We start from the raw sequence: 26,612 nt of genomic DNA, 5'->3' as shown, positions 1-26,612 counted from the left end.
AGCCCTTGGAGAAAGGCAGGAGACAGGAATTGTTTAACTTAGAGGAGGCTGGAGGGAGGTGAAAACAGACTTCAGGCACCCAAAAGCTTCTGCAGACCTTGGAGCTCTCCATGTCTGCTGAGGAGATGCCAGGGGATGAAGTGAGGGGGGGGTTGTGTTAGAAATTAAAGAAACATCTGATGGTGTCAAGGTGGTGAGAAGATCCAAGATCCATGATCCATGATCCATGGTCCTTTCCAACCCTGGGAAAGATTGCTCTGAGCATCTCTGACCCTGCACCCATGGATCCCTGGGATCTCCTCCCATCAGGCACTGAGCAGCTCTATTGGCAGGGGAGATTGAGTCCTGCTGCAGAAAATGGGTTTAATGAGTCAGCCAGGTCCCTGTGAGCAGATTCTGGGGTTTTTGGGGTTTTTTTTGGTTTAAAAACTGCCCTGTTCTTACCCCTGGGTGGGGTGTTTCCCAGCAAGAGCAAGGGAGGCACAAGCCTGTTCCTGCCTTTGGTGACTGCTGGTGACTCTGCTGGTCCCCAGGGCTGAACCAAGTCACCAAGAAATGCTCCAGCCCTGCCTGGGGCTGAGGGAGGTGTCGTTTTTTTTTTTTTTTTCCTGAGAAACCCAAAATCCCAATTCCTGCAAAGCCTCCCAGCACTGCGAGGGAAGGAGGAGGTTGATCCAATGCTGTGGCACTGCTGCTCATCTCAAAGGAATCAGAAAAACTCAGGCAGCATCCAACCACCCCTCTCCTCGAGAGTTTCCATCCTTCCCTGGGGATCAGGACTTGAAATAGAAGCTGTTTCCAACGGGATGCAGGGCTGGTGGTAAACGAGAAGCTCCAAGGATGTGCAGGACAAGTTTGTGCCCTGGACAGCTCTGATTACCAGGGAGCAAATCCTAGAATCCTAGAACTGGCTGGGTTGGAAGGGACCTCAGAGATCATCAAGTCCAACCCTTGATCCACTCCCGCTGCAGTTCCCAGCCCATGGCACTGAGTGCCACATCCAGGCTCTTCTTAAATATCTCCAGGGATGGAGAATCCACCCCTTCCCTGGGCAGCCCATTCCAATGGCTGATCACCCTCTCAATAAAGAAATTCTTTCTAATGTCCAACCTAAACCTCCCCTGGCACAACTTGAGACCTCTTGTGCCCTCTTGTCTTGCTGAGAGTTGCCTGGGAAAAGAGCCCAACCCCCCCCTGGCTCCAACCTCCTTTCAGGGAGTTGGAGAGAGTGATGAGGTCTCCCCTGAGCCTCCTCTTCTCCAGCCTCAACACCCCCAGCTCCCTCAGCCCTTCCTCACAGGACTTGTGCTGGATCCCTTCCCAGCCTCCTTGCTCTTCTCTGGACCTGCTCCAGCACCTCAATCTCCTTCCTGAGCTGAGGGGCCCAGAACTGGACACAGGACTCAAGCTGTGGCCTCCCCAGGGCTGAGCACAGGGCACACCAGCCCCAAACTGGGGTCCTGCATGCATTTATCTTCCTGAGAGCATCACCAGCAGGAATCAACCCCTCCTGCATCACCCAGCACAGCCCCAGCCCAGGAGGAGAGGTTGGGACAAAGCCCCCCAGCAGGGTTGGATGTGTTTGTCTGCCCCGTGGGATGAACTTTCTGAACCTTTTCTGCAAAATTCAGGGCAGGAATCATCTCTCCATGTAACCAAGGTGTGTTTCTGCTGCCTGTTGCTGCTGGGGGGGATGCACTGCTCCTCCTGGAGGAAATTTTCCATTTTCCAGGGGAAGGTATCCAGCAGCCAGAGCAGGCAGCACTCCAGCCATCTTACCAATGCCTCCAGCAGGACCAGAAACAAACCCAAAAGTCTTCCCCAGACTGTTACAAAAAACCATACTGAATATTTGCAGCTGGATACCTCATAGGAAGTTGCTTTGCTTTCTTTCTAAACTTTTTTTTTTTTTTTTTCCCTTTTACTGCCAGCACTGTTCTCTAACAACGTGACACAGCTCAGCCAAAGTTCCCAGGAGCTGAAAACCCAAGTTCTCTGCCTGTTCCCAAGACCTGGCCACCTGGCAGCAAGGTGCCCTCAAGGCTTTCAGGGACCTTTCTCAAGGACAAAAAGAAAAATGCTCAGCCAGAAGTCCCACAGATCCAACGGATGATAAACACTGGCACAGGGACCTGCAATCCAGCTTCAGGTGGCTGGGATGGCCCTGAGGGAAGAGCTTGGCACAGGGATGGTGTTTGGGGAGGATTTGCTTCTTTCATGTTAGGTTTGCTCTTGGAAGCTCTGCCTGTTTGGATTCTCCTGGGTGCTGAGTCAGATTCTGGTTGTGAGAACTTCTGCTGAGCCCTGGGCATCATGAGAACATCTCAGGGATCATGAGAACATCAGCCTGAGATGTGGCAGAAAAGGAAATTTCAGCCTCTACCATCTGGCAGGAGATGCTCCTTGTGCTTCCAGTGATGAGCATTTCTTTCTATTCTAAGAACATTTTATTTTTGTGTGTTACTGGAAGGGCACAAAGCTACAGCCCTGCAGCTCTGCAAGAGAGATGGGATGAAACCACCCTGACAAAGCACATCCCCAGCACTAGCAGGAGGCTTGGAGCTCAGCACCTTGGCTTTAAGATGTCCCCAGCTTCCTGGAGCTGCATGAAACCCACCCTAGAACCAAGCCAAGCTGAAAAATCTCCCCATAAACAAGTAAAAAAAAAAAAACTGTCCCCACTGGAGCCAGATCTTCTGCTAAGCCCTCCAAGAAAGTCTGTGAAACCTGCCAGCTCTCCAGGTGAGGCTGGAAGCCTAAAGACACCTCCAGGATGGAATCATAGAAGGGATAAGGTTGGAATCACAGAATGGATAAGGTTGGAAGGGACCTTCAAGATCATCGAGTTCCAAGGATGAGCTCAGCCCTAGTCCTGACCAAGCTGAGTTGTCCCAGGGGAGGTGGAAGGCTGTAAAATGACCAGAGGGTTGATATTACATTTATATAACATCTCTCTAGGTCTGTATTCACACACACACACCCCCTGTTCATGTGGCTGGATCTTGATGTACCCCTGAACACACACACACACACCAAGTGCCTTCTGCCACTCCTTGGAAGGGGTTGATGGATCAGAAAAAACAAATTTTCCTTCAATCCATGCTCAGCAAATAGGGAAAAAAAAAAAAAAAAGTCTAAACCCTTCGTGGTTTTGTTTTCCTGGTTGCAGAAAGGCACTTTCTGATGATGTGAAAGCAGCAAGTTTGTTAAAAACTCCATAACTGCACTGATTCCCATCACACCTACACAGGCACTGGTGGGACACTGGTGGGACACTGGGTCACTGCTCACTCCCACCGCCTGCTGTTGGGTTGTGGTTGCTTTTTGCTTCAGTGCAGAGGAATAAAAGACCAAAAAAAAAAACCCCAAAACCCACCCTTCAGCACTGTGCTACTGTTTTCTGCCTCCCTGGGTAGCACATTTGCTGTGATTCTGCCCCATAACCTGGTGTAGGTGTCACCTGGTGATGGCTTGGAGCATCCAATGACACCTTCTGGAGGTCTTCTGGAGCAGCTGAGGGTTCAGGCAGGACATCAGCTGCAAGAGTGTCGTGAAGGTTTGTGCAATATGTCACCTGTTTCCTCTATCAAGGGATCAGAAATTAATTTTGATTAAGGATATTTAGTAATTAAATGCTGCCTGACCCCCAGCACTCCAGCCTTGCCATGCAAGAGGGGAGCTGCTCACTGCTGGGACCACCACAGGACACTCTCCAGGTTTTTTGGGGGACTCCAGTGGTGACCAAAAGGGTGGGAGATTCAGGGGGTTTTGTTGTTGCTCACTGGAGGTTCCCAACTGGAGAACGTGTTAGAAATGGGAAAGAAATTTCTTCTTTTTTTTTTTTCTTTTTTAAAAACGCGCTGGAAGACAGCACTAAATTGCTCTGAAACTCCTTTTCTCTCTTCACTTCCACCTAAAAACCTGGAAGACAGCACTAAATTGCTCTGAAACTCCTTTTCCCTCTTGACTCCCACCTAAAAATCGTGCGGGTGCCCCGTGACCTGAACCCAACACCCAAAAAACCCCAGAAACAAACCAAAATAAACCCCCCTCGGGTGCTGCCTCCTCTCCTTTGAGCCCAACCTAAATCCACACGGACGTCTTTCCATCTTTACTGCTTGAGCTCCCTTTCTCCAGGGAGGCCTTGGGTTTAGCACCTTGTTTCTCCTGGGCCGTGTTGGCCCTGTTCTGCTCCACCACGGTGCCCCCCGAGGCAGGGCTGCTGGTTCGAGAAGGTTGGGTGTTGGCTTGGGTGCTGCTGTAGCTCTGGAAGGCAATGTCCAACTGTTCCTGGGCTACTCGGAGGTGTTTGTGGAGGGTGGACAAGTCTGCTGGGAGGTTCTCATCCGGGCTGGTGCACTGCTGCTCCTGAGCAACGTTGGCCAAGTTCTGCTCGTGTGCCATCAAGCTGTTGGGGATCTTGGTGGCTTTCTCTGATTTCACCACCAGGTTGTACTCGGGAGGGCAGGAGATGTTTTTGGGGTAGGAGTAGTTGTAGGGGGGTTGCCTGAAGCTGTTCATCTTCCGGTTGCGGATGGCATCCCGGATGGTCCCAAAGCCCAGGTGGAACATCTCACACATGTTGAGCAACAAGCAGAGGAAGCTCACCACGTACATCACCAGGAGAAAAATGGTTTTTTCAGTCGGCCGGGACACGAAGCAGTCCACGGTGTGAGGGCAAGGGACCCTGTTGCAGACGTAATAGGCTTCCACCTCAAAACCATAAAGCAAATACTGCCCTACCAGAAAGCAAACCTCAAAGGAAGCCCTGGTTAGAAGCTGGAAGACGTAGATCTTCATCAGCCCTTCCTCCTGGATCCTCCTCCTCCCGTCGTGCTTCTGGGGCTCTTTGCTTTGGGGCTTGGCTTTGCCTTTCTCACTTTCTGCTGCCTCGTCAGAGATCATGGGGTCCTCCTCGTCGGCCTCCAGGGGGTCCTCCACGTTGGGCCCCGTCTGCCAGTTCAAGGCAAAATGCTGCTGCTTCTTCCTCTTCTTCTTCTTGAACCCCTTGAACTTCTTCTCCTCCTCCGCCGAGCGGGCGATCCTGTGGATGGCGTAGCCCAGGTACATGACTGAAGGGGTGGAGATCATGATGATCTGGAAGACCCAGAACCTGACATGTGAGAGGGGGGCAAAGGCATCGTAACAGACGTTGTCACAGCCGGGCTGCTTGGTGTTACAGGTGAACTTGCTCTGCTCATCCGAGTAGATGGATTCCCCCCCGACCGCCGTCAGGACGATGCGGAAGACGATGAGCACGGTGAGCCAGACCTTGCCCACGAAGGTGGAGTGATTGTGAATCTCTTCTAGCAGGCGGGTGAGGAAGCTCCAGCTCATGTTGGTCATAAGGGCTGCTCAGTTATAACCTGCATGGAGAGGGAGAAATAAAAAAAAAATAAAAAAAAACAAAGCCGTAAGGATGCGGTCAAGCGATACGGCTGTGATGTCCCCACATCTGTGACAGATGAAGTCATTTTGTCTTAAAGAAACACCTTGCACTGCCAACCCACCAGAATTGGTGAGGGACCAGCACGTGGGGCTGCCCACATGAGCTCAACATCAGGGAAGAGAGGGAGAAATAAAAAAAAAGAACAAAAACAAACCAAACCAAAGCCATAAGTATGCGGTCAAGGAATGTGGCTGTGATGTCCCCACACCTGTGACAGATGAAGTTATTTTATCTTAAAGAAATACCTTGCACTGCCAACTCACCAGAATTGGTGTGGAACCAGCACATGGGGCTGGCCTTATGAGCTCAACATCAGGGAAGAGAGGGAGAAATAAAAAAAAAAGAACAAAAAAAACCCAAAACAAAGCCGTAAGGATGCGGTCAAGGAATGTGGCTGCGATGTCCCCACACCTGTGACAGATGAAGTTATTTTGTCTTAAAGAAACACCTTGCACTGCCACCTCACCAGAATTGGTGAGGGACCAGCACATGGGGCTGCCCACATGAGCTCAACATCAGGGAAGAGAGGGAGAAATACAAAAAAAAAAATCAAAATAAAACCAAAGCCGTAAGGATGTGGTCAAGCGATGTGGCTGTGACATCCCCACATCTGTGACAGATGAAGTCATTTTGTCTCAGAGAAACACCTTGCACTGCCACCACACCAGAATTGGTGAGGGACCAGCACGTGGGCTGACCATATGAGCTCAACATCAGGGAAGAGAGGGAGAAATTTAAAAAAACAAAAAAACCCCAAAAAACCCCAAAGTCGTAAGGATGCAGTCAAGCGATGCGGCTGTGATGTCCCCACATCAGTGACAGTTGAAGTCATTTTATCTCAAACAAACATCTTGCACTGCCACCTCACCAGAATTGGTGAGGGACCAGAACATGGGGTTGATCATATAAGCTCAACATCAGGGAAGAGAGAGAGAAATAAAAAAAATTTTAAAAATTTAAAAAAACCCAAAACCAAAGCCGTAAGGATGCGGTCAAGCGATGTGGCTGTGATGTCCCCACATCAGTGACAGATGGAGTTATTTTGTCTCAGAGAAACACCTTGCACTGCCACCTCACCAGAATTGGTGAGGAACCAGCACATGGGGCTGGCCTTATGAGCTCAACATCAGGGAAGAGAGGGAGAAATAAAAAAAAAAAAAAAAATCAAAATAAAACCAAAGCCATAAGGATGCGCTCAAGCGATGTGGCTGTGATGCCCCCACATCAGTGACAGATGGAGTTATTTTGTCTCAGAGAAACACCTTGCACTGCCAACTCACCAGAATTGGTGAGGGACCAGCACATGGGGCTGGCCTTATGAGCTCAACATCAGGGAAGAGGTCATGGCCAGTGTGGGGACACGTTGCAGCACCATAGCTGGAAGTAGGGAGCACAGGATGGGATGGGTTGGGATGGAAGGGACCTTAAGGATCATCTCATCCCAACCCCCCTGCATGGGCAGGGACACCTCCCACCAGCCCAGGTTGCTCCAAGCCCCATCCAACCTGGCCTGGAACACTTCCAGGGATGGGGCAGCCACAGCTTCCCTGAAAAACCCCAGCCAGGGTCTCACCACCTTCACAGGAAAGAATTTCTTCCCAAGATCTGATTTAAATCTCCCCTTTTCCAGTTTGAAACCCTTTCCTCTCCTGTCCTGGAGTTACGAGATAAACACAGGTTGGTGGCACAAGAAGCCACAGCACCTACAAGACTCACCATTACCTGCTTTTTGGCCTAATTTGAGACATTGCTCAGCTGGGTGCCCATAAAACTGGACACAAGGCACCATGGAAACCACTTAGGGCATAAAAAAGGTGCTGAACCTGTGAAAAATCTCTTACTTGCACACCACAAACTCAAGTGTCTGAGCTGAAAGAAGGAGCAAAGGATGTTGCCCACATCCCAGAGCCTTGTTCTGCTGAAGTATCTTTCATCAGGAAACCCATAAAAATTCAAAGAATTAGGGAAAGAATGGGAATATTTATGTTTACAGCCTGATGACCCTTTTAAGTTCCTTTTGAGCAACAACCAAAACAAATATTTAATCAAATGCAGATTGCTTGAAAAATAAACCTTCACAAACTTCTCAGGGAAAAACCATGCATTCATTAGGAGACCTGGACATCTGGGGAGGAAGAACTTGTGATAACCAGTTTGTGTTCAGCTGAACTGGCAATGGGAGCCCAGCCTGAGCTCCTTGGGTGACCCAGCCACCCCTGGAGGCAAGTAGCCATTTTACTGCTTGGCTGGCCAAAGCACTGATGGAGACCTGGGGGTGAGAGCAACAGGAAAAGCACCCAGACCCAAAGGACTTGTAGTGTGGGCTCTCACCCCACAGCAGCAGAGGATGGGTTCATCCTGTCTGCCCCACTGCATCTCTCTTCTGAACCACCCTCCAACTCATCACTGAGTTTGCTTGCATGAAGACACCTGATGGCAGGTGGTAAATTGTCTGCAAGCCCAATCCCACCCAAAAATTGACACCTACCACTGCTGCCCCAGCACCTGGATTCTCCACCACCAAGAAGAGGAAGAGAAAGGAAATGTTGTCCATATATTGGTAGAGTATGGACACTAAAACTACCCCTTCACACTGGCTGAAATGTGAAAAGGAAAAATGATGCTGTGAGACCTCAGCCTGGTCCTAACTTGGCTTTGAGGCCTCAGCCTGGTCCTAACCTGCCTTTCCACCACTTTCTCATGGAAACCCAAAAAATCCACAGCACAAGTTGGGCTTTGAGCCCCTCTCCCATCCCAGGGTGGGAGCAGCCACCAGCATCAGCCATGGAGCAGAAAATGTGCCTTGCTCTGTTCTCCACGTTGAGCCTTTCTGGAATGTGATTTTTTTTTTTTTTTCTTTTTTGCCTGGTGCTGCCTCTAAGGACTGGAACCAAGCAGCAGTGGTTGGCTCAGCCCTCACCTCCCCTCTGCCCCAGGAAGGAGCAGCACTGAGGCTCAAGATGCAGTGAAATTCTTCCACTCTCGAGGGCTCTCAAGAGCTGGCAGATGGAATTTTCTAACCCTGCTATTTCTAGATCAAACAAATCCTCTGTGAACCCAAAGCTCCAAATCTTCACACGCCAGCTGGGGACTCTGCACTCTGCAGATGGTGTTGTTCTTGTCCTGAAGATGGAGAAACTGAGGCAGGGAACAGAGAAACAGCTGACTCCAGGCTGGGTAATCACAGGATTGTCACAGCTGGAAAAGACCTCTAAGGGCACCAAGTGTCAACATTGCCCCCAAAATAAAGAAATAAAGCACAGACATCAAGATCTCTATCACCCACCACATCCTGAAGTGCCTCATCTCCAGGGTTTTTAAATCCCTTCAGGGATGGGGACTCCACCACCTCCCAGGGCACCTATTCCAACACCTGACTGCTCTCTCAGGAAAGAAATTCTGTCTTAAATCTGGTCTAAACCTCCCCTGGTGCAACTTCAGCCCATTCCCTGGGGTCCTCTCAGTGTTCCCTGGGGAGAAGAGCCCAGAACCCACCTCCCTACAACCTCCTCTCAGGGAGCTGCAGAGAACAAAGTCTCTCCATGAGCCAGAAGAAATGGGGAAGGTCCCAACTCTGCCTTCAACTTGAAGAACAAGAGTCCTCAAGGTTGCTGGGACCTGAAATCTCATCTGCTGCCCCAAAAGTGATGCCTTGGACCCCATGGTCAGCACAGAAATGGGGGCTGCAGATAGGAAAATTCATCCACTACAGAAGAACCTGGAAAGCAATCACCTCCTGGTCTTTATTTAGTGAGGAAAATGGGTTTATTCAGGGAGAGCATCCCTTCTGGGTGACTCTTTTGCTTCTTTAGCTTTAGCAGATACACTCTGAAGGGTCTTTAACCCTTCCTCTGATTTGTGTCCCTGCTCAGATGGGGGTAAAACAGTGTTAAAGGACTTAGAGGATGAATCCAGGCCAAGCTCCAGCTGGCAGGGGGCTGGGAAGGGAAGACCCCACTGGGTCCATCTGTCTCTGGAGCATCTCTGGCCAAGGCAGGGCTGGGGCTTGGGTTGAGAGCACATCAGCCCCAGCCTGGATGGTTCCATGTGGGCATCCAGCCACCTCCTGGCTCCCATCTGCATCCCAGGTAGCTGCAAGGCCCAGGTTGTTCTAAACCATGAGCTTCAGATGTCCTGCAGAGCAGTTTATTTATCCTGCCAGGGCTCACCTGAGGGTTTGGGAGGTTTACACAGGGGATAATTTACCATTTTGCAAGTGATGCTCAAGGACACAGTTCCCAAAGTTTGGAGGCACATTTGCTGGATCAGGGAGGGTCTGACAAAGCTCGTGGTGGTTTTTGGAGTAAATAGAAAGACAGAAAGGTTTGGGTTGGATGACAATCAAGTTTTGATGTGATATTAGTCAGGGTTGTTAGCAAAGCACCCACTGCCTCCTCTGGGAAACACATTTTAGGAAGGAGCAACCAATAGAGCTGGATCAAAGCATTCACAAATTCCCCCCCCCCACAAGTCAGCCAGAAGGAAGAAAAATGCCAAATAATGGAAGTGGTGAATTGTTGCTTTGAGAAGACCACCTCTGGTTGCCAGCCACCAGCCCGAGCAGCCTGGCAGTGCAGTCCAACCCCCTGTGCACATCTGGATCTGCAGGAACATCTGCAGGAAACAGGAAACATCCTGGGGCTGTTCCTGTCCCCCCAGCTCCCTGCTGCTGCCTCTCTGCATGATCACACCTTGATGTTCCACTCCTGCATGGCCACCCCTCTCCTGGCACTGCATTTGAAAGCAGGAGCTGAAGGAAATGAGTTTTAAAATTCTACAGTCAGGGCAGATAAAATTTCCAGTGTTCTTTTTTTTCTTTTCTTTTCCTTTTTTTTTTTTTTGGCTGGAGAGAAAGATGATGCTGTGATATTTCAATTCCTTTGATTGCTTGGGAGGGGTTAGTAGACCATTCTATTTTGGAATCAATTCTAAGGAAAACAGGCTTCCAAGGAAGAAGATTTGCTCACATTTTTCTGAGGAATAGGATGGTCCTAGGAAAAGCCTCTGCCTCATCTCCTCCCAACACCAACTACCAGGGCACAGAGCAAAGGGATTTTTGCACCTTCTTTGTGCTTCAAACCTAATTCTGTGCAGTGGAAAAGTTAAATAGCTCAGCTCCTTGTGGAAAAAAAAAACCCAAACCCATCTACAGCAGGTGGATGGGTCAGATTAAGTGGTTCCTGAGGCTAAATCACCTCCCAGAGCCACCACACAAGGGGACCAACCATCCCTCTGGCTTTGAAATCCATTTATTCAACCATCTATTTTTCCATGTTTGCCCCAAACTATCTGACACACAACATATGGAATGCACGTGGGGTGCAAAGTGAACTTTAAAACAGCTAAAAAGGAAGAGTTGGACCACTTAGCAGCACTTAAAATAGTGGAAGTTGGGTGAAGCCATCAGGGTTACTTCCCAAAAGTTGCTGACCCCTCAGCGCGGGTGAGAGTGGGAGAACTTTGAAACCTGAGTCCCAAACGAGCAGGAGGGAAAGAAATAAATAGAAAGAAATATATTTAAAATAGAAAACAGATTTAAAAATAGAAAACAGATTTAAAAATAGAAAACAAATTTAAAAATAGAAAAAATAGCTTTAGCTGGGTGCCCTTCCTTCCTGCACGGCTCCCACACTGTTGCTTAAATCGCGGAGGGGAAAAAAAAAAAAAAGCAAAAAAAGGCAGAGGAGGGGGGTGAAAAAAATCTACTTACAGAGACATGGTGCTTCTCGAGGTGCCTTTCCCTCCTCCATCGACATTCCTGGGCCTCCAGCCTTGCCCTAGATAAACTCCCTGGGTCCAGCCATGCCCCAGTGGTTGGAAACCCGAGCTGAAGAGAAGTATTTAATGTGCTGAAAAACCCCGCCTCTGCCAGCAGCCTTCCTGCCCCAGCTCCTCTTTCCCCCACCCAGCCTTGGGAGAAGGAGAGAAGGTGCTCTGGATTTATATATCTCTATAATTTGGGGAGGGAAGGGGTATTTGGGATGCCAAGAAGCCTCCAGGTCTGGTTTTGGGAATGCCGCCTGGAATTTTTGCTGCCGAGCTCCGGAGTGGGTTGGAAGGGAACTGAGCAGCATCAGCTCGTGGCACTGGGAACAGATTTGTAAGACAGAGAGCATGACTAATAGGGAACATGTGGGAAACACATTTTGGCAACACAAGCTCCTTGGTTGCTGGGGGAGGGAAAAAAAAATTTAAAAAAAAAAATTTAAAAAAAAAATTAAAAAAAACATTTTTTTTAAAAAGCAAGGCTCATTAGGGAAAAAAAATATATAGGTCCCACCTTGCTGCACCCCCTGGTGTGAGGATTTCTCCCAAAGAGGTTCTGCACCTCTCTCCAAGCTGGGTGGGTGGGAGCAGAGAGCAGGTGAAGGATGGGGAAAGGGGTCTGAGCACACACGGGGATTTTTTGGCTTCTTTGCAGAAGGAAGAAGGTGGATGGGAGGTGGATGGGGATGCAGCTGAAGCCTGAGGCAAGCAGAGAAGAAAACCTCCACCCTGGTGGTCTAAGGATCATCCCTGCTCCATTCTTTGCTTTGCAAGGCTACCCCATGGATCAGGGCTCCAAGTATCTCCTGTGATGGAAATGGAGAATTGAGACAGAAAAGGTCCCCAGGGGTCAGTGAGGAGGAGAAGGAAGAGGCAGCAGCAGCCAACAAGGCATGAAAAGGATGAGACCAAGGGGCACATTGGAAACCAGATGTTTTTTGGGAACTCTCATCCCTGGTCCTGACAAAGCATCCTGACTCACTCTGCTGTCAGACTTCTGGGCTCCAAAAAAAAAAAAAAAAAGCAAACCCAAAAGGGATGTGGAAGGGCAATTCTTGCTCACTGGAGCATCTTGCACCAAGGTTTTTGTGAGCAGCAGCATCTCCTGCACCCCATCCATGGTGGCTGAGGCTTTGGCTGGACCCCTGCAAGTTGCTCTGCAAGAGCCCAAGAGGATGTGAACCTCTGGTGACACCATGGTGTCACCTCTGATGACCTCCATGACACAGCCCAGGGGCTCTCCAGGGTGTGTGGAGGAATTTCTGGACACACTGCAGTGGCTTTCCAGGAGGTTTTGAGTTAAAAACTAATTACACCTACATGGTAACAAGTTAATCACAAGGAGCTGTCTGTGATAGGCAGCTGGAAAAAGCTTTATAATCACAGAAATGACTGGGAAAGACCTTCAAGATCATTAAGTGACACCACAATTCCTTAACTAAGCCACATCCCTATGTCTAGACAACTCAAATACCTCCTGGTATTTAATAGGATGGTGACAGGCAGCCTGTTCCAATGTCTGAAAACCCTTTCAGTGAAGAAATTCTTCCCAATGCTAAATCTAAACCCCACCCTGGCACAACCTGAGGCCTTTACCTCTTCTCCTATCACTTGTTGCTTCCTTGAACAGACCAATCCCCACCTAAAATATCACCCAGGTCAGGTGTAGTGGTGGAATGTGTCACCCTGGGGAAACCAGGAGGTTCAGAGGAGAACATCAGGGCTGGAGATTTGCTCCAGCAACTCCCTGGAGATCTCCCATTGGGATGATGCTGAGAGAGGAAAAAAACCCAAAAAAATTGCAGCAAGCTGAGGCCACATCCCTTGTGTGTTCCTAGAGCTGGGTTTGGCCTCCAGAATGCTGGGACAGTGACCTCCTGATGTCCTGATGGTCCCTGATGTCTGGAGACAGAGTGTTGGGTGACTTCGTGGACATCTCCACCCACGGTGTGGTCCTTGGGTGCATCCTCCCAGATGAGGACCCTGCAGCTTCCAGCACATCTCATGCTTTCTCCTTCTTTAAGAGATCCAGCAGACCTGAGGGATGGATTCCAAGATCTCATTCCCACAAAAAAACCAAAAAACCAAAAAACAAACAAACAAACAAACAAAAAAAAACCAAAAAAAAAACCAACCCAAATGTGGTGAACCTTCCGCTCTCTCCAGCTGGTGCAGGATGGAGCTGGAGAGGAAGTATTATTAGTTATTTAAAAATAACAAGCTGAGAACAACTTCCAGGACTATGGGCAGCAACTTAGAGATAAAAAGCAGCTCAGCATGGTCCCTGTCCCATGGGTCATGCAGCCTCTCCAGGCCCTTTGCTTCCTTACTGCATGGATTATTTATACACACAGAATCCTAGAGTCCTAGAATTGGCTGGGTTGGAAGGGACCTCAGAGATCATCAAGTCCAACCCTTGATCCACTCCTGCTGCAGTTCCCAGCCCATGGCACTGAGTGCCACATCCAGGCTCTTTTGAAATATCTCCAGGGATGGAGAATCCACCCCTTCCCTGGGCAGCCCATTCCAGTGTCTGATCACCCTCTCCGGAAAGAAATTCTTTCTAATGTCCAACCTAAACCTCCCCTGGCACAACTTGAGACCTCTTGTGCCCTCTTGTCTTGCTGAGAGTTGCCTGGGAAAAGAGCCCAACCCCCCCCTGGCTCCAACCTCCTTTCAGGGAGTTGGAGAGAGTGATGAGGTCTCCCCTGAGCCTCCTCTTCTCCAGCCTCAACACCCCCAGCTCCCTCAGCCCTTCCTCCCAGGACTTGTGCTGGATCCCTTCCCAGCCTCCTTGCTCTTCTCTGGACCTGCTCCAGCACCTCAATCTCCTTCCTGAGCTGAGGGGCCCAGAACTGGACACAGGACTCAAGCTGTGGCCTCCCCAGGGCTGAGCACAGGGGCAGAATCCCTTCCCTGGACCTGCTGGCCACGCTGTTCCTGAGCCAGCCCAGGATGCCATTGGCCTTCTTGGCCACCTGGGCACACTGCTGCCTCCTCTTCAGCTTCCTGGCAATCCAGACTCCCAGCTCCCTTTCTGCCACTCTGTGCCCAGCCTGGAGCTCCCCATGGGGTTGTTGTGGCCAAAGTGCAGGACCCGGCACTTGGAATGTTGAACCTCATCCCGTTGGGATCAGCCCAACTCTCCAGTCTGTCCAGGTCCCTCTGCAGAGCCCTCCTGCCTTCCAGCTGATCCACACTCCCCCCCAGCTTAGTGTCATCTGCAAATTTGCTGATGATGGACTCAGTCCCCTCATCTAAATCATCAATAAAGATATTGAACAGCACTGGGCCCAACACTGATCCCTGGGGGACACCACGGCCGCCATTTTGATGCAGCCCCGTTCAGCACCACTCTCTGGGCCCGGCCCTCCAGCCAGTTCCTAACCCAGCACAGGGTGCCCCTGTCCAAGCTGTGGCCTGACAGCTTTTTCAGGAGAATCCTGTGGGAGACAGTGTCAAAGGCCTTGCTGAAGTCCAGGTAATCTCCTCTAGTGGAAGTTTTTTTGGGGGGGAAGCTTCTGGAGAGCTGAGCAACATCTGCTCCTCCTCCAGCCTTCTGTGATTTTCTCCAGTGTTGGACATTTTTAGGATTTAACTGGAGAGGGTGTTGGGCCATCCTTGTCCAGACTTTGCTTTTGCCAAGTTGATCCTTGAAGTCCCTTCCAACCTGGTGCTCTGTGATACCATGATTCTGGGAATCACCTCCCAGGTCACCTCTCCTCTCAGCTTGTGTTGCAGATCTGCCTCTGTTCCTCTTAAACGTCCTCCTAAAATCAGTAAATTCTGTCAATAATCAGAACAAGATCTGGTGTAACCTCTCCCTGCTGTGCCCATAATGAGCAGCAGCCAGAATCACCCACCCTGGCCACAAAATGTTCCATGCTGTGTCCTGCTGGGAGGTCATTTTCTTTTCTAATCTTCACCTTCTGGCTTTTCATTCCACCTGTTTTAAAGCTAAATGGCATCAAGAAAAGTCTCTTTGCTCAAGCAATCAGCCCATCTTTCCAAACAGGACCCAGGAGGCATCGTTACTGTGTGGAGACAAACACCTCAAAATTGAAATATATTAAAAACGTCCATTTTTCACCTTCTTGGAAACTGTTGAGTTCAAATTAGGAGACTGCAGCTCAAATTAAGAGAAGCAAAAATGTTTGCCCAAGGAAGCTGTGGCTGCCCCATCCCTGGAAGTGTTTAAATCCAGGTTGGATGGGGCTGGGAGCAATCTGGGCTGGTGGGAGGTGTCCCAACCTGGGTTGGGATGAGATGATCGTTAAGGTCCCTTCCAACCCAAACCAGTCCATGATTCTGTGCATACCACAAGTGACTGGTTTATTTCTTTTACTAGTGGTTTAATTCCTATTTTTTTCTTCTTCAACAAAATCCCCTTGCCTTTTATCTTCTCCCCTTTCTCTTTTTTCTCATCTCTTTCTCAGATATGAGATGTGGGACACATCTTCCCCCTGGGTGCCCGTGGTGTGGCACCCACTTTGAAGGAAAAGTTTTGTGATGGAAAGGGTGGAAAAAGCACTGCCTGAAAGGAAGTTTTGGATCTGGAAAAAATTCTCCATTTTCTGGAGCCTTAAGTTCCACTGCAGAGCTGCTGAATTTTGTTTTATTCTTATTATTCAGTAATTTGGTGGCTGTTAAAGAGGGGAAGGGGTCTGGGGGGTTACAGCTTTGCCAGCCTCACGGAAAGGGATGCTGAGGTCTGCTCTTTGCAAGCCAAGGTGGCACTTTAAAAGACTGCAGATACATTGGAAAAAAAAAATAGAAATCCAGGTTTTCATTCCATCAGTGCCTCTGGTGTGGCTGAACTGTTCCCTGCAGCCCCAAGCCCTTGGTGGAGCATCATAGCTCTGGAAATGGCTTTAAACTCAGGTTTTCTTCCCCAGATGTCAGGATGGGCTTCAGGGAATGGCAAGCATCCTCCTTCCCTCCATTCTCCCTCATCCTGCCTTTGTTTCAGGAGTTTTAAGTCCTTGAGTTCATGGGTTGGGGGGGATTGATGTGTTTTGGGGTGTGACAAGTTTGGTTGAAGTCAGCACTGACATTCCCAATGCCACATCCACAGGCACCTGCCTGGTTGAGAGGCCCAGGAAAACTGAGCCCTGCAAAGAGGTCCAAGTGTCTCCATCTCACTGGGATATTTCCAAAGTTTCTTCCCATTTCCTGGTGGGAAAGAGGCAACCTGGAGCTCTTGCTTCATGCCTGGAGTCTCCAGAGCCTTCAGCAACCCAAGGATCCAAGTTGAGTGATTGCTCTGTGCCAGGTTGCTGGGCTGGGGGCTTCTTCTGGGACAGAGGAAAATTTCTCTTGAATTCTGGTGTTTTGGGACAGACCAGTCCCTCCCAGCAAGGACAGAAGCAATGGACTGGAGTAGGACCTGGATTTATGGGTAGAGGGACCATGCCTTGGGAGAGCCCCTCTTCCCAGCCACTGGAAGAGCCCCTTCATTCAGTAACTGACCCAATATCCCTGTTTATGGCTGATGGGATCAGGATCAACCCTGGGGACCTCTTCAGGAGCTGCAATGGGGAGACAGGAGGGGATGGGTGGGAATGGCTGCAGCACAACTCAACCCAACCACCCTGGGCTCCCTTCCAGTCCCACCACACTTCCTAGCTGAGCACAGAAAACTAAAAAAAAAATAAAAAAATAAAAATAACTCAGTTGTGCAAACTTCCCTCCTTCACCCAGAACTTTGGGAGTTCTCCAAGATTTAGGACTAATCAGGGCTCATAGCGTTAAGAACTCTGCCAAAAACCTCAACTCTCTTAAAAAAAAAAAATAAAAAAATTCAGGTGTCAGAAAGAAGCTGGACAGTGTTTGTTGATAAAATCTGCTTCATCCCAAACCTCTGTGAGGACTTTCCAGGACAGTGGTGGTGACAACCCCAGTGCAAATTTGTCACTGAAAAGACAGAGAGATGAGGTCCCTACCAATTCACCATCAGGTTCATTTCTTCTTCTCCACCCAGCTCTGCTTCCCTGGAAAAACCTCAAGAAGGTTTTAATCTGGATCAGAACATGGTTGTTCTCTGGCTCTGGCAAGGACCAAATGGAGAGAATCAGGTCTCACACGTTTTTCCAAAGCTGGTGGGGATTTTGGCTGCATAACCTAAAGATGTTTGAACACGAGGTGATGGCTGTTTTCTTTCATGTGCTCTGGAAACACAGTTCCTGGCTCTGAATTGCTTTGAAATTTGGGCCATGGTTGTGCCTTAGTTAGCCCAGAAGATGGGTCAGAAAACAAAATTTCTTGTGCAGCTTGCACTGGTGTGGGACTGGAGCAAAAGTGCTGTTGGCAGGATGAATATTTCTGCTGGAAAACAGGGCACTGTTTCCTTTGGCTGTCACTGACTGATGATGGTGGAAAGGTAAAAGCACTTCACATTGAAAATGACCAAAAAAGAATCTGATATGCTCAAATAACAGTAAGTTTTAAATCCCAAAGCCAGAGGAAGTGTTTAAGCCCAGAAGCCTTTTATCCCAGCCCTCCCCAGCTGAAAACTTCCATGTGATGGATACATTCTGGAGATAAATTTCAGTCTTGACAAACCTGCATTTTATTTTATGATTTCTTTTTCCTGAGAGGAACCTTTTGTTTGAAGTTTTCCAGGCTGGAGAGAGAACCTGGGCAAATCAGCCAAAAGGTGGCAAGGAGGGACTGGTGGAGAGCCCTGGGGACGTCGCTCAGCAAAACCCTTGATAACATTTTTTTTTCTGTTCCTGCTCCAAAGAAAGCATCTGCCTCAACAGCCAGAGGTCAGGGCCAGCAATTATTCCCTTCTCTATTTGCTTCCCTTTCCTGAAGTAGCTGGAATGGGAATACAAAAAAAAAACACCAACCCAAACCCCATCCCCAACCACACCCGATGGGGTCAAACCCAGTGTTAGGGTCACCCACCCCTCTCCTGCAAACCCACCAGGATTCTCTGAGCTCTCATAACAGGAAGCAATAAACTTTCCAGCCAGTGTTCCCAGCCCTCTGAAGCCAAGCCAGGCTTGACTTGCTGTGGACCTTCCTGCACTTGCACAAAAGAGTGCTTAAAAAAAAATAATAATTAAAAAAAAATACAAAAAAAAAGAAAACGCTCAATAAAAATCAGAGGAAATCCACCCTCTGGTGGAAATGGGCTGTGCAAAAGTTCAGGGCACATCAGCTTCTCCCACCAGAGCTCCTCCATCTGTGGTTCATGGAGCAGCCATGGGCAGGGGAATAAGGTCAGGATGCATGGGAAAGCTTTAGGGACAGCTGGAACAAAAAGTCAAGCAGCCACGTTTCTGCCTGATCCAGAAAGGTGGGAGGTTGTTGTTGGTTGGGTTTGTTTTTTTTTTTAACACTTTTTCCCTAACACCTGTGGCTGGGCAGAGATGGTTTGTTAGGAGGGAGCTTGGAAAAGCCCCAGGAAAAGGGGGTGGGGGTGAGGGGAGAGGCTGGAAGCTCAGCCATGGCTTCTGGGCTCCATTCAAGAGCTGTTGGGTGAGGTCCCTGGCTCACCACAGGAATGGTTTCCCTGATTTCCAGCTGCCTGGAAACCACTCAGCACACTGGGGGAGAGGGAAGGGGACAGGAGGAGCAAACAACTCTGCAGAGGGATGAACATCTCAGACACAGCTTGAGGGAAAGGACAGCACTGCCCAAAGCAAAGTGTGGCCTCTGCAGATCATAGAACCACAGAGTGGTTTGGGTTGGAAGGGACCTTAAAGATCATCTCATTCCAACCCCCCTGGAATAGTCAAGGACACCTCCCACCAGCCCAGGTTGCTCCAAGCCCCATCCAACCTGGATTTAAACACTTCCAGGGATGGGGCAGCCACAGCTTCTTTGGGAAACCTGGGCCAGGGGCTCAGCACCCTCACAGGAAAAAATTTCTCCCTAATGTCCAACCTAAATCTCCCCTTTTCAAGTTTTAACCCATTTCCCTTCATCCTGTCCCTCCATCCCTTGTAAAAACTCCATCCCCAGCTTCCCTGGAGCCCCTCCAGGCACTGGAAGATGCTCTGAGGTCTCCCTGGAGCCTTCTTCTCTCCAGGCTGAACACCCCCAACCCTCTCAGCCTGTTCTCATAGCTCCAGCCCTCTGGTCACCACTTTTTGCTCCTAAATCCATTGTATCCAGACCATTAGGTAACAAAGGGATAATGTGCAGAAGCCTCCACACTGCTCCCTGCAGTTATTAATTCCAATTAATATTGGAAAACATTAAGGAGCACAAACAGTCTGTGAAAATCACCCCTGTGCCAGAAAAGCTGAGAGGATTTGAACACCTTCAGCAGCCCTCAAGCACTGGAGGCCACAGACCCACAGCTTCTCTGAGCAGCCTGAGCCAGGCTCTCACCACCCTCACAGCAATTTCTTCCCAAAATCTCATCTAAATCTCCCCTCCTCCAGTTTCAAGCCATTCCCACTTGTCCCAGCACTACAGATCCAAGGACAGATCCAGATCCACACACAAAGGACATCCTCAAGACCTCCTCCAAGGTTTCCTCCCTAAACCTTCCTGCAAATACAGAGCAGCTTTGGTTTTCTTGGGGAAAAACTCTTTTGCAACCACCCAGGTGGGCTCCTGGCACTGAGAGTTTTAACTCTTTTTCTCTCTTTTTTTTTTTTTTTTTTTTTTTTTTTTTTCCAGTGAACAAAATGCTGGTGTCATCTCTGTCACCTCATGTGAGAGCCACCACAACATCCTGGATGACCCCTACACACCTGGCCAGGATGGGGATGTTCAACCAACCCCATCACACACGGAAACCTCCAGGTACCAGGATTGGTACCTTCAAACCAGGATTTGGACCAGGCTGGAGCAAGCCAAGGGGACACTGCCACTTCCCTTGGCTCTGGCTGAGGGGCTCTTTGGTCCCTTGGGAAGGACAAAGGGACCCACCACAAACCATGGTCCCATTTTCCAAAGGGAAGACTTAGCTTCACTTATATATTCTATTATTTTATATTATATATTATATTATATTATTATTATTATATATCAAGTTCCACGCTTTACAGTCACCTGCCCAAACCCCAAGTGCAATCTGGGAGACTCTGGACTGGGTGGAGGTTCCTTTCACCCCTGACCCCTTTTACCCCATGAAACCCAGCATGAGAATTAGGTCTAAAATTATATTTGTTCCCTTACTACACCAAAAATCTCTGTAATTTGCCAACGTTAGAGGAACTGTGTCTCAACCATGCCACGGACAGGAGCTTGTAGTGAGCAAGTGTGCCAAAAATGGGTGCAGGACCCCCAGGAACCAGCCCAGCCCTGTGAACCAAGCTTTCTGCACCTTCAGCTGATGATCCCTCATCCAGCCCTGGCCATCCATCAGGATTCCTGAGTAATTGCCCTCTGGGCAAAACTCCCTCCTTCCTGCTTTAAATAATCTGGTGGTTAAAAAGACCACGAGTGGGTCCTTTGGAGGAGGTTTTAGGTCCTTTTGCTTCCACGTGGCATCTGCTCAGGGTGCTGAGTCCCACTCTGCTCCACCAAGAACAGAATTATGAACATTATCCCCATCCTAAATCCCCCATCCAGGAGGATGGGCTGAGGATCAGGCAACAGGAATTACAAGATGAGGCAAAGTCTTCTCTGAACTGGGATGTGCATCCGAGACCCCAAACCTCTCCCAGTGTCCCAGCACTCAATGTTGGGGCATCTACTTCTCAACCCCTTGGCTTTGGAGAAGCTTCTGACTTGCCAGGTCAGACAGAACCATGAGAGTGAGGCCATTCCATGGGGAAATGGGGAAAAGGGATGGGGAATGCCAAACCTTTCCCTCACCAACCCATCCTTGCTCCTTCCCCAGACAAATCCCCTGTTGATGCTCACACCTTGACACCCAAAACATACTCTTGAGCTCAGCCCTGGCTACCTGGACACCAGAACCACCAGAGCAAACAAACCCAACATCAACTAAATAAGGAAATTGAAGACAAGAAAGAAAAATGCCAGTGTAGCACCCAGACACTTGGGTGAAACTTCATGGCCCATTTTTTCTATTATTAATGAGAGCTAAAAGTAGGTAAAAAGGGAGAAGGAGAGAGGCTGGACTGTGATAAATGAGGAAACCAAAGGGTTGGACATGTTCTTGCCAGCTGTTCTCAGATAACAGACAAAACAGAAAATAAAGATAAAAAAAAAAAAAAAAAAAAAAAAAAAAAAAAAAAAGAAGGAAAAAAGGAAATATTATTACTAGAAGTGCTTTCCTATCCTTCTGGCTGGGTTCCCAGCATGACCAGAGCAGGTTTCTACTCTGCCTACTGAGCCTTAAGAAATATTTCAATTAATTACTTAGGTAATTAAATGCAGAACTAATTCTATGGTCACCTTTTCATGCAGAGAAGAGGGAGATGGAAGAGAAACACCCAGTGCTGGGTGAGCAGTACTGTACCTTCCCTGGGAGCTCTGGGAGAGGAGCATCAGTCAGGGTTGTTGGGTCTGATCTGAAGGTTGATGTGGGGTGGGAAAAGGGAGCAGAGCTTTCCTGGATGGTGTTTTCATAGCTTGGTCCCCACCCCCTGATGACAGAGAGCTCAGCAGCTCCTGGCTCACATCCTGACACCCCTGGGTGTCCCGTGCCAAGGAGGGCACCCACGTGTTCCCCAAAGCTCTTTGGGGTGGAATCAGAGAAATCCTCCCCTGCCAGGGCAGGCAGTGGGGTGCAGGGGGTGCCCTCAGGTTGGGTGGGAACAGAATGAGTCCTGGGTGGTGCTGATGCCTGAAGCAAAGGGGGACTCTGAGGTCTGCAGCACTTGAGGTCCCAAGGGTCCAATTGGGCACCCAGTGGGTGCTGGCAGCACCTTCCCCATCCCCCCCACCCCTCTGGGCATAAGCACACACTGAATGTTGGCTGTGCTGGGCACCCAGTTAACCAAACTTTATACCAGCACCACCAAACTTTATACCAGCACCACCAAACTTTATACCAGAACCACCAAACCCTACACCAGCACCCAATTAACCAAACTTTATACCAGTACCACCCAACTACACCAGCACCACCAAACTTTATACCAGAACCACCAAACCCTACACCAGCACCACCAAACTTTATACCAGCACCCCCAATCCCTACACCAGCACCCAATTAACCAAACTCTACACCAGCACCACCAAACCCTACACCAGTACCACCAAACCCTACATCAGCACCCAATTAACCAAACCCTACACCAGCACCACCAAACTTTATACCAGTACCACCAAACCCTATACCAGAACCACCTAATCCTACACCAGCACCACCAAACCCTACACCAGTACCACCAAACCCTACACCAGTACCACCAAACCCTACACCAGCACCCAATTAACCAAACCCTACACCATCACCACCAAACCCTACACCAGTACCACCAGACCTTATACCAGCACCACTGAACCTTACACCCACACCATCAGCCCTTACATGAGCACCACCAAGCCCTAAACCAACTCCACCAGGCCCAGACAGACACTGTCCCCCAGTCCTGCTGCCTGACCTGTCCTTCCACAGCATGGACCAAGCTGGTCCCTTCAGCCCATCAGCCTTCACTCCAGCTGGGAAGGATCCAGGAGATCTGGCTACCATAGGATGGACCATGCTGGTCCATCAGCCTTCACTCCAGATGGGAAGGAGCCAGGAGATCTGGCTACTATAGGATAGACCAAGCTGGTCCCTGCTGCCCATCAGCCTTCAGTCCATCTGGGAAGAATCCAGGAAATCTGGCTACCATAGGATGGACTACACTGGTCCCTGCTGCCCTTCACTCCAGATGGGAAGGATCCAGAAGATCTGGCTACCAGAGCATGGACCACACTGGTCCCTGCTGCCCATCAGCCTTCAGTCCATCTGGGAAGAATCCAGGAGATCTGGCTACCATAGGATGGACCATGCTGGTCCATCAGCCTTCACTCCAGATGGGAAGGAGCCAGGAGATCTGGCTACTATAGGATAGACCAAGCTGGTCCCTGCTGCCCATCAGCCTTCACTCCATCTAAGGAGGAGACAGGAGATCTGGCTACCAGAGCATGGACCACACTGGTCCCTGCTGCCCATCAGCCTTCAGTCCATCTGGGAAGGATCCAGGAGATCTGGCTACCAAAGCATGGACCATGCTGGTCCATCAGCCTTCACTCCAGGTGGGAAGGAGCCAGGATACCTGGGCTGCAGCCAGGTGCAGAGAACCATCATGGGATGGCACCTTCCTCACTGTATCATTCCCCTCCTGGCCACAGGACCCATTCAGGGGTCTCTCTGAAGGATCTCTGAGGGTCTCAGTCCTTAAGGAGCACGAGGGGCTGTGCAGGTCCTGGGTCCCAAGCTGGACACCCACGGCCACCACCCCACAGGATGCCAGCACCAGGTTGTGCTCCAACCCCACTGAGGACACTGCTGTGCAACAGGTTTGCTCCAGGGAGTGAGCAGCAATAAAAAGCTGGAGAGAGGAAAGGGTAACAGCAAATCCAGCTGTGAAAACAAAGCTGAAAAGCCCCGGAGCCTACAGCCTCCCTCAGCCAACACGCAGGGAAAAAACGAGCCAAGGTTAATTCCTCTTCCTCACCTCCATCCAACAGATATTTTTTCATGAATGAGCACGTTGAGGAGGAAAGGGAAAGGGGGGAGAGGCCACGGGAGGAGGAGGTGGACAGCCCTTCCATGCCTTTTACACAGGGGAACCTCTGCAGTTGATGGAGAGCCAGGGACCTGGGGTTGAGCCAGTGATGCTCCAGTGTTTGGGGCTGATCCAGGACCCAAAAGAAGTGGAGAGCTGGATGAGGTTTTTCCCTCTTTGTTTATACAATAAGGTGGTCTTGAAGGTGAGGATCTTTCCAAGCATCAGAGCTGGTTCAGGCTCCTCTGCTAATTGGAACATTACTCAGTTTTTTAAGGGACAAGGGGGAGGTGTCCCTGCCCACGGCAGGAGGGTTGGATCTTGATCTTCAAGGTTCCTCCCAACCCAAACCATTTGGTGATTCTATAATAAAGTTCAAAGAGGAAGCTGTGGAAAGGGGGTGCAAAAGAAACCAAAACCCACCCCTGATCCTCCTCCACTTTGCAGTAAAAGCCCTCAGAAATGACCAGTCTGGGGTTCTGACCTCCAGGCACCTCCTGGGACACATTTAGGTTTCCTGCTGCTCCAACCTCTTTGCTGTGGCTCTGATGGGGATCACTGCCTGGGCACCCAGCCCCCCACATCTTGGTATTCCAGGAAACCTTCTGGAAATTTTCTGGAGTGAGTAGCTGCAGGCAGGGACCTGGCCATTACCAGAAGCTGGGCAAAGAATCTGTGGGAGGTTCTCCTTGAAAATTCACACTTTCCATCTCTGGTCTTTCCCTCCTTTCCTCTCCAAGTCATCTTCCCTTCAGCCTTCAGACTGAAATAAGTCAGAAACCACAACCCCATCTGTGTTTCCAAGAAAGATCAAGAAGCAACAGCTTCAGGGGTATGAACCAAACCCCTAAATCCTGTTCTGCAGCATCACTGGAAGGTTGTTTGGTTTGCACACAAAGGGACAGAGTCCTGAGGGCCCTTTGTGCAGCCAGGAGGAGCTGAACCCAGAGCCCCACAGATGATTTGGTGGCACCCAACTCCCTGAGCTGTGATGCCCATGGAGCCTCTGAGCTTCCTTGAGTCATCTGAGAGAAGATTTTCATCAATCATCATGATTTTATGTCCTCAAAGCTTGGGAGCCTCCACCCTCTGGAGCCCATTTCAGCCCTGCAAACCATCAGCTCCCTTCAGTAGCCCCAGACACAGCCCTGTGATGGAGGGTGGCAAAGATGTGGTGAGGGAAAGGGATTTATCCTGATGGAAGATAACACCCAAACCAAGGCCATCAAGTCCCACATCTCCCCCATGGTGTTGCCACCCTGTCCCCTCTGGGACTTCACCCCAACCAGCTACACCACTGCCTCCTGCTTAGATGTTTCTCTCCTGCCTACACCCAGGAGCAAAAAATCATTGCATCACCCTGATGTGATCCCAGCCCCCCCTCTGTGTCCATCCCAACTGGTTTTATCTCTTCTCCAAAAATGAGCAGACCTTCTCCTGCCCCTTCTCACCACCTTCAGGACTCCAGATCCAGAGGACCCTGACTCTGCTGCTCCCTGTTCAAAGCTCCTCGCTCCACCCCAGCTTCAAAAATCCAGCTGACCAAGTGGGTTTTTTCTCCTTTGGCCAGAGGATTGAACTGTCCAGTTGCAACAGCCAAGAATTTCCCAAACCTGGTGGAAAATTAAAGCAAACCCAGCCCTGCCTTGGAGAGCAGCATTTTGTTTCCTGCCAGCCATCCTTTTGCAGGCACTGAGAGAAAAAAAAAAACACCAAACTTTGGGTCTTTCCAACCACTAAATCACCCCTTTGGACTCCTAAAGAGGGGGGGCAGCTGAACTACACCTAGTTCCAGGTATTGAAATGAGGGCCACAGCCTCCAGCCCAGAGGAACTGACCCCTTCCCTGCTGCTGGAAGTGCTGGTGACATCTGCACAGCAGTGACTGGGAGTTTCCAGGGGTGTTTGCTGGAGCTGGGGCCAAGGCAGAGTCAGGGGTGGAAAGGTGTAAGCCCAGGGGACTGGAGATGGGATGTGGAGATGTTCAGCTTGTATGGAGGGTGAATTGTGGCTTGGTTTGAGAGGCAGCCCCACCAGAGTCAGCAAGGAATGGGCTGCTTATCCAGGGTGCTCTGCATGTCCAGGGAATCTGTTCTAGCCATATAATTATAAAATATCTCAATTTCAAAGGATCTGTAAGGACCATGGAGTCCAACACACTTCAGTCATCACAGAGGTGGTGTAGTAATTCATAGGAACAAGGAATGGGATCACCATGGAGCAGTGGACACATCCCCCTCTTGCACCTCCACACACACTCAGTCCCCTGCCCCATCCTGGCCAAGCCCCAAGGAGAGGTCACAGAATTATAGAATGGTTTGGGTTGGAAGGGACCTTAAAGATCATCTCATCCCAACCCCCTGCCATGGGCAGGGACACCTCCCACCAGCCCAGGTTGCTCCAAGCCCCATCCAACCTGGCCTGGAAAACTTCCAGGGATGGGGCAGCCACAACTTCCCTGGATAACCCTGGATAACTTCCCTGGATGTCCAACCTAAATCTCCCCTCTGCCAGTGTAGGGCCATCACCCCTCACTCCATCACTCCATGCTCTTGCAAAAAAAATCCCTCCCCAGCTTCCCTGGAGCCCCTCCAGGCACTGGAAGATGCTCTGAGGTCTCCCTGGAGCCTTCTCTTCTCCAAGCTGAACAATCCCAACTTTCTCAGCCTGAGCTGCTCCAGCTTTGGATCATCCTCATGGCCTCCTCTGGGAAGTGGAGCTCCTGGAGTGAGTATAAGGGGACAATTTCCTCCCAGGTGATCACTTCTCCACCAACTTCAACCATCTTATAAAATCCTGACTGCT

The 26,612-nt window shown here is 49.8% G+C and overlaps 1 protein-coding gene across 4 annotated transcripts in view; it reads right to left on the bottom strand.

The window, feature by feature from the left end:
* Positions 1-1,433: 1,433 nt before the first annotated feature.
* GJC2 (gap junction protein gamma 2) overlaps positions 1,434-26,612 on the bottom strand; it is a 35,473-nt gene continuing 10,294 nt past the window's right edge. The window contains exons 2-3 of one of the 4 annotated variants that reach the window (XR_011724113.1): positions 3,975-5,366; positions 1,434-3,913 (exon numbers count right to left, since the gene is read on the bottom strand). Coding sequence is in view for 3 of the 4 variants with exons in the window: in XM_071734590.1 (XP_071590691.1) it covers positions 4,084-5,346 (1,263 nt within the window). In the remaining variant the exon portion in view is untranslated. The other 3 variants (XM_071734590.1, XM_071734589.1, XM_071734588.1) reach the window with 3 other exon arrangements.

This window comes from Heliangelus exortis, chromosome 2 (genome assembly GCF_036169615.1).
Source record: "Heliangelus exortis chromosome 2, bHelExo1.hap1, whole genome shotgun sequence".
NCBI lineage: Eukaryota > Metazoa > Chordata > Aves > Apodiformes > Trochilidae > Heliangelus > Heliangelus exortis.
This window is presented reverse-complemented; position numbering and strand designations above follow the sequence as displayed.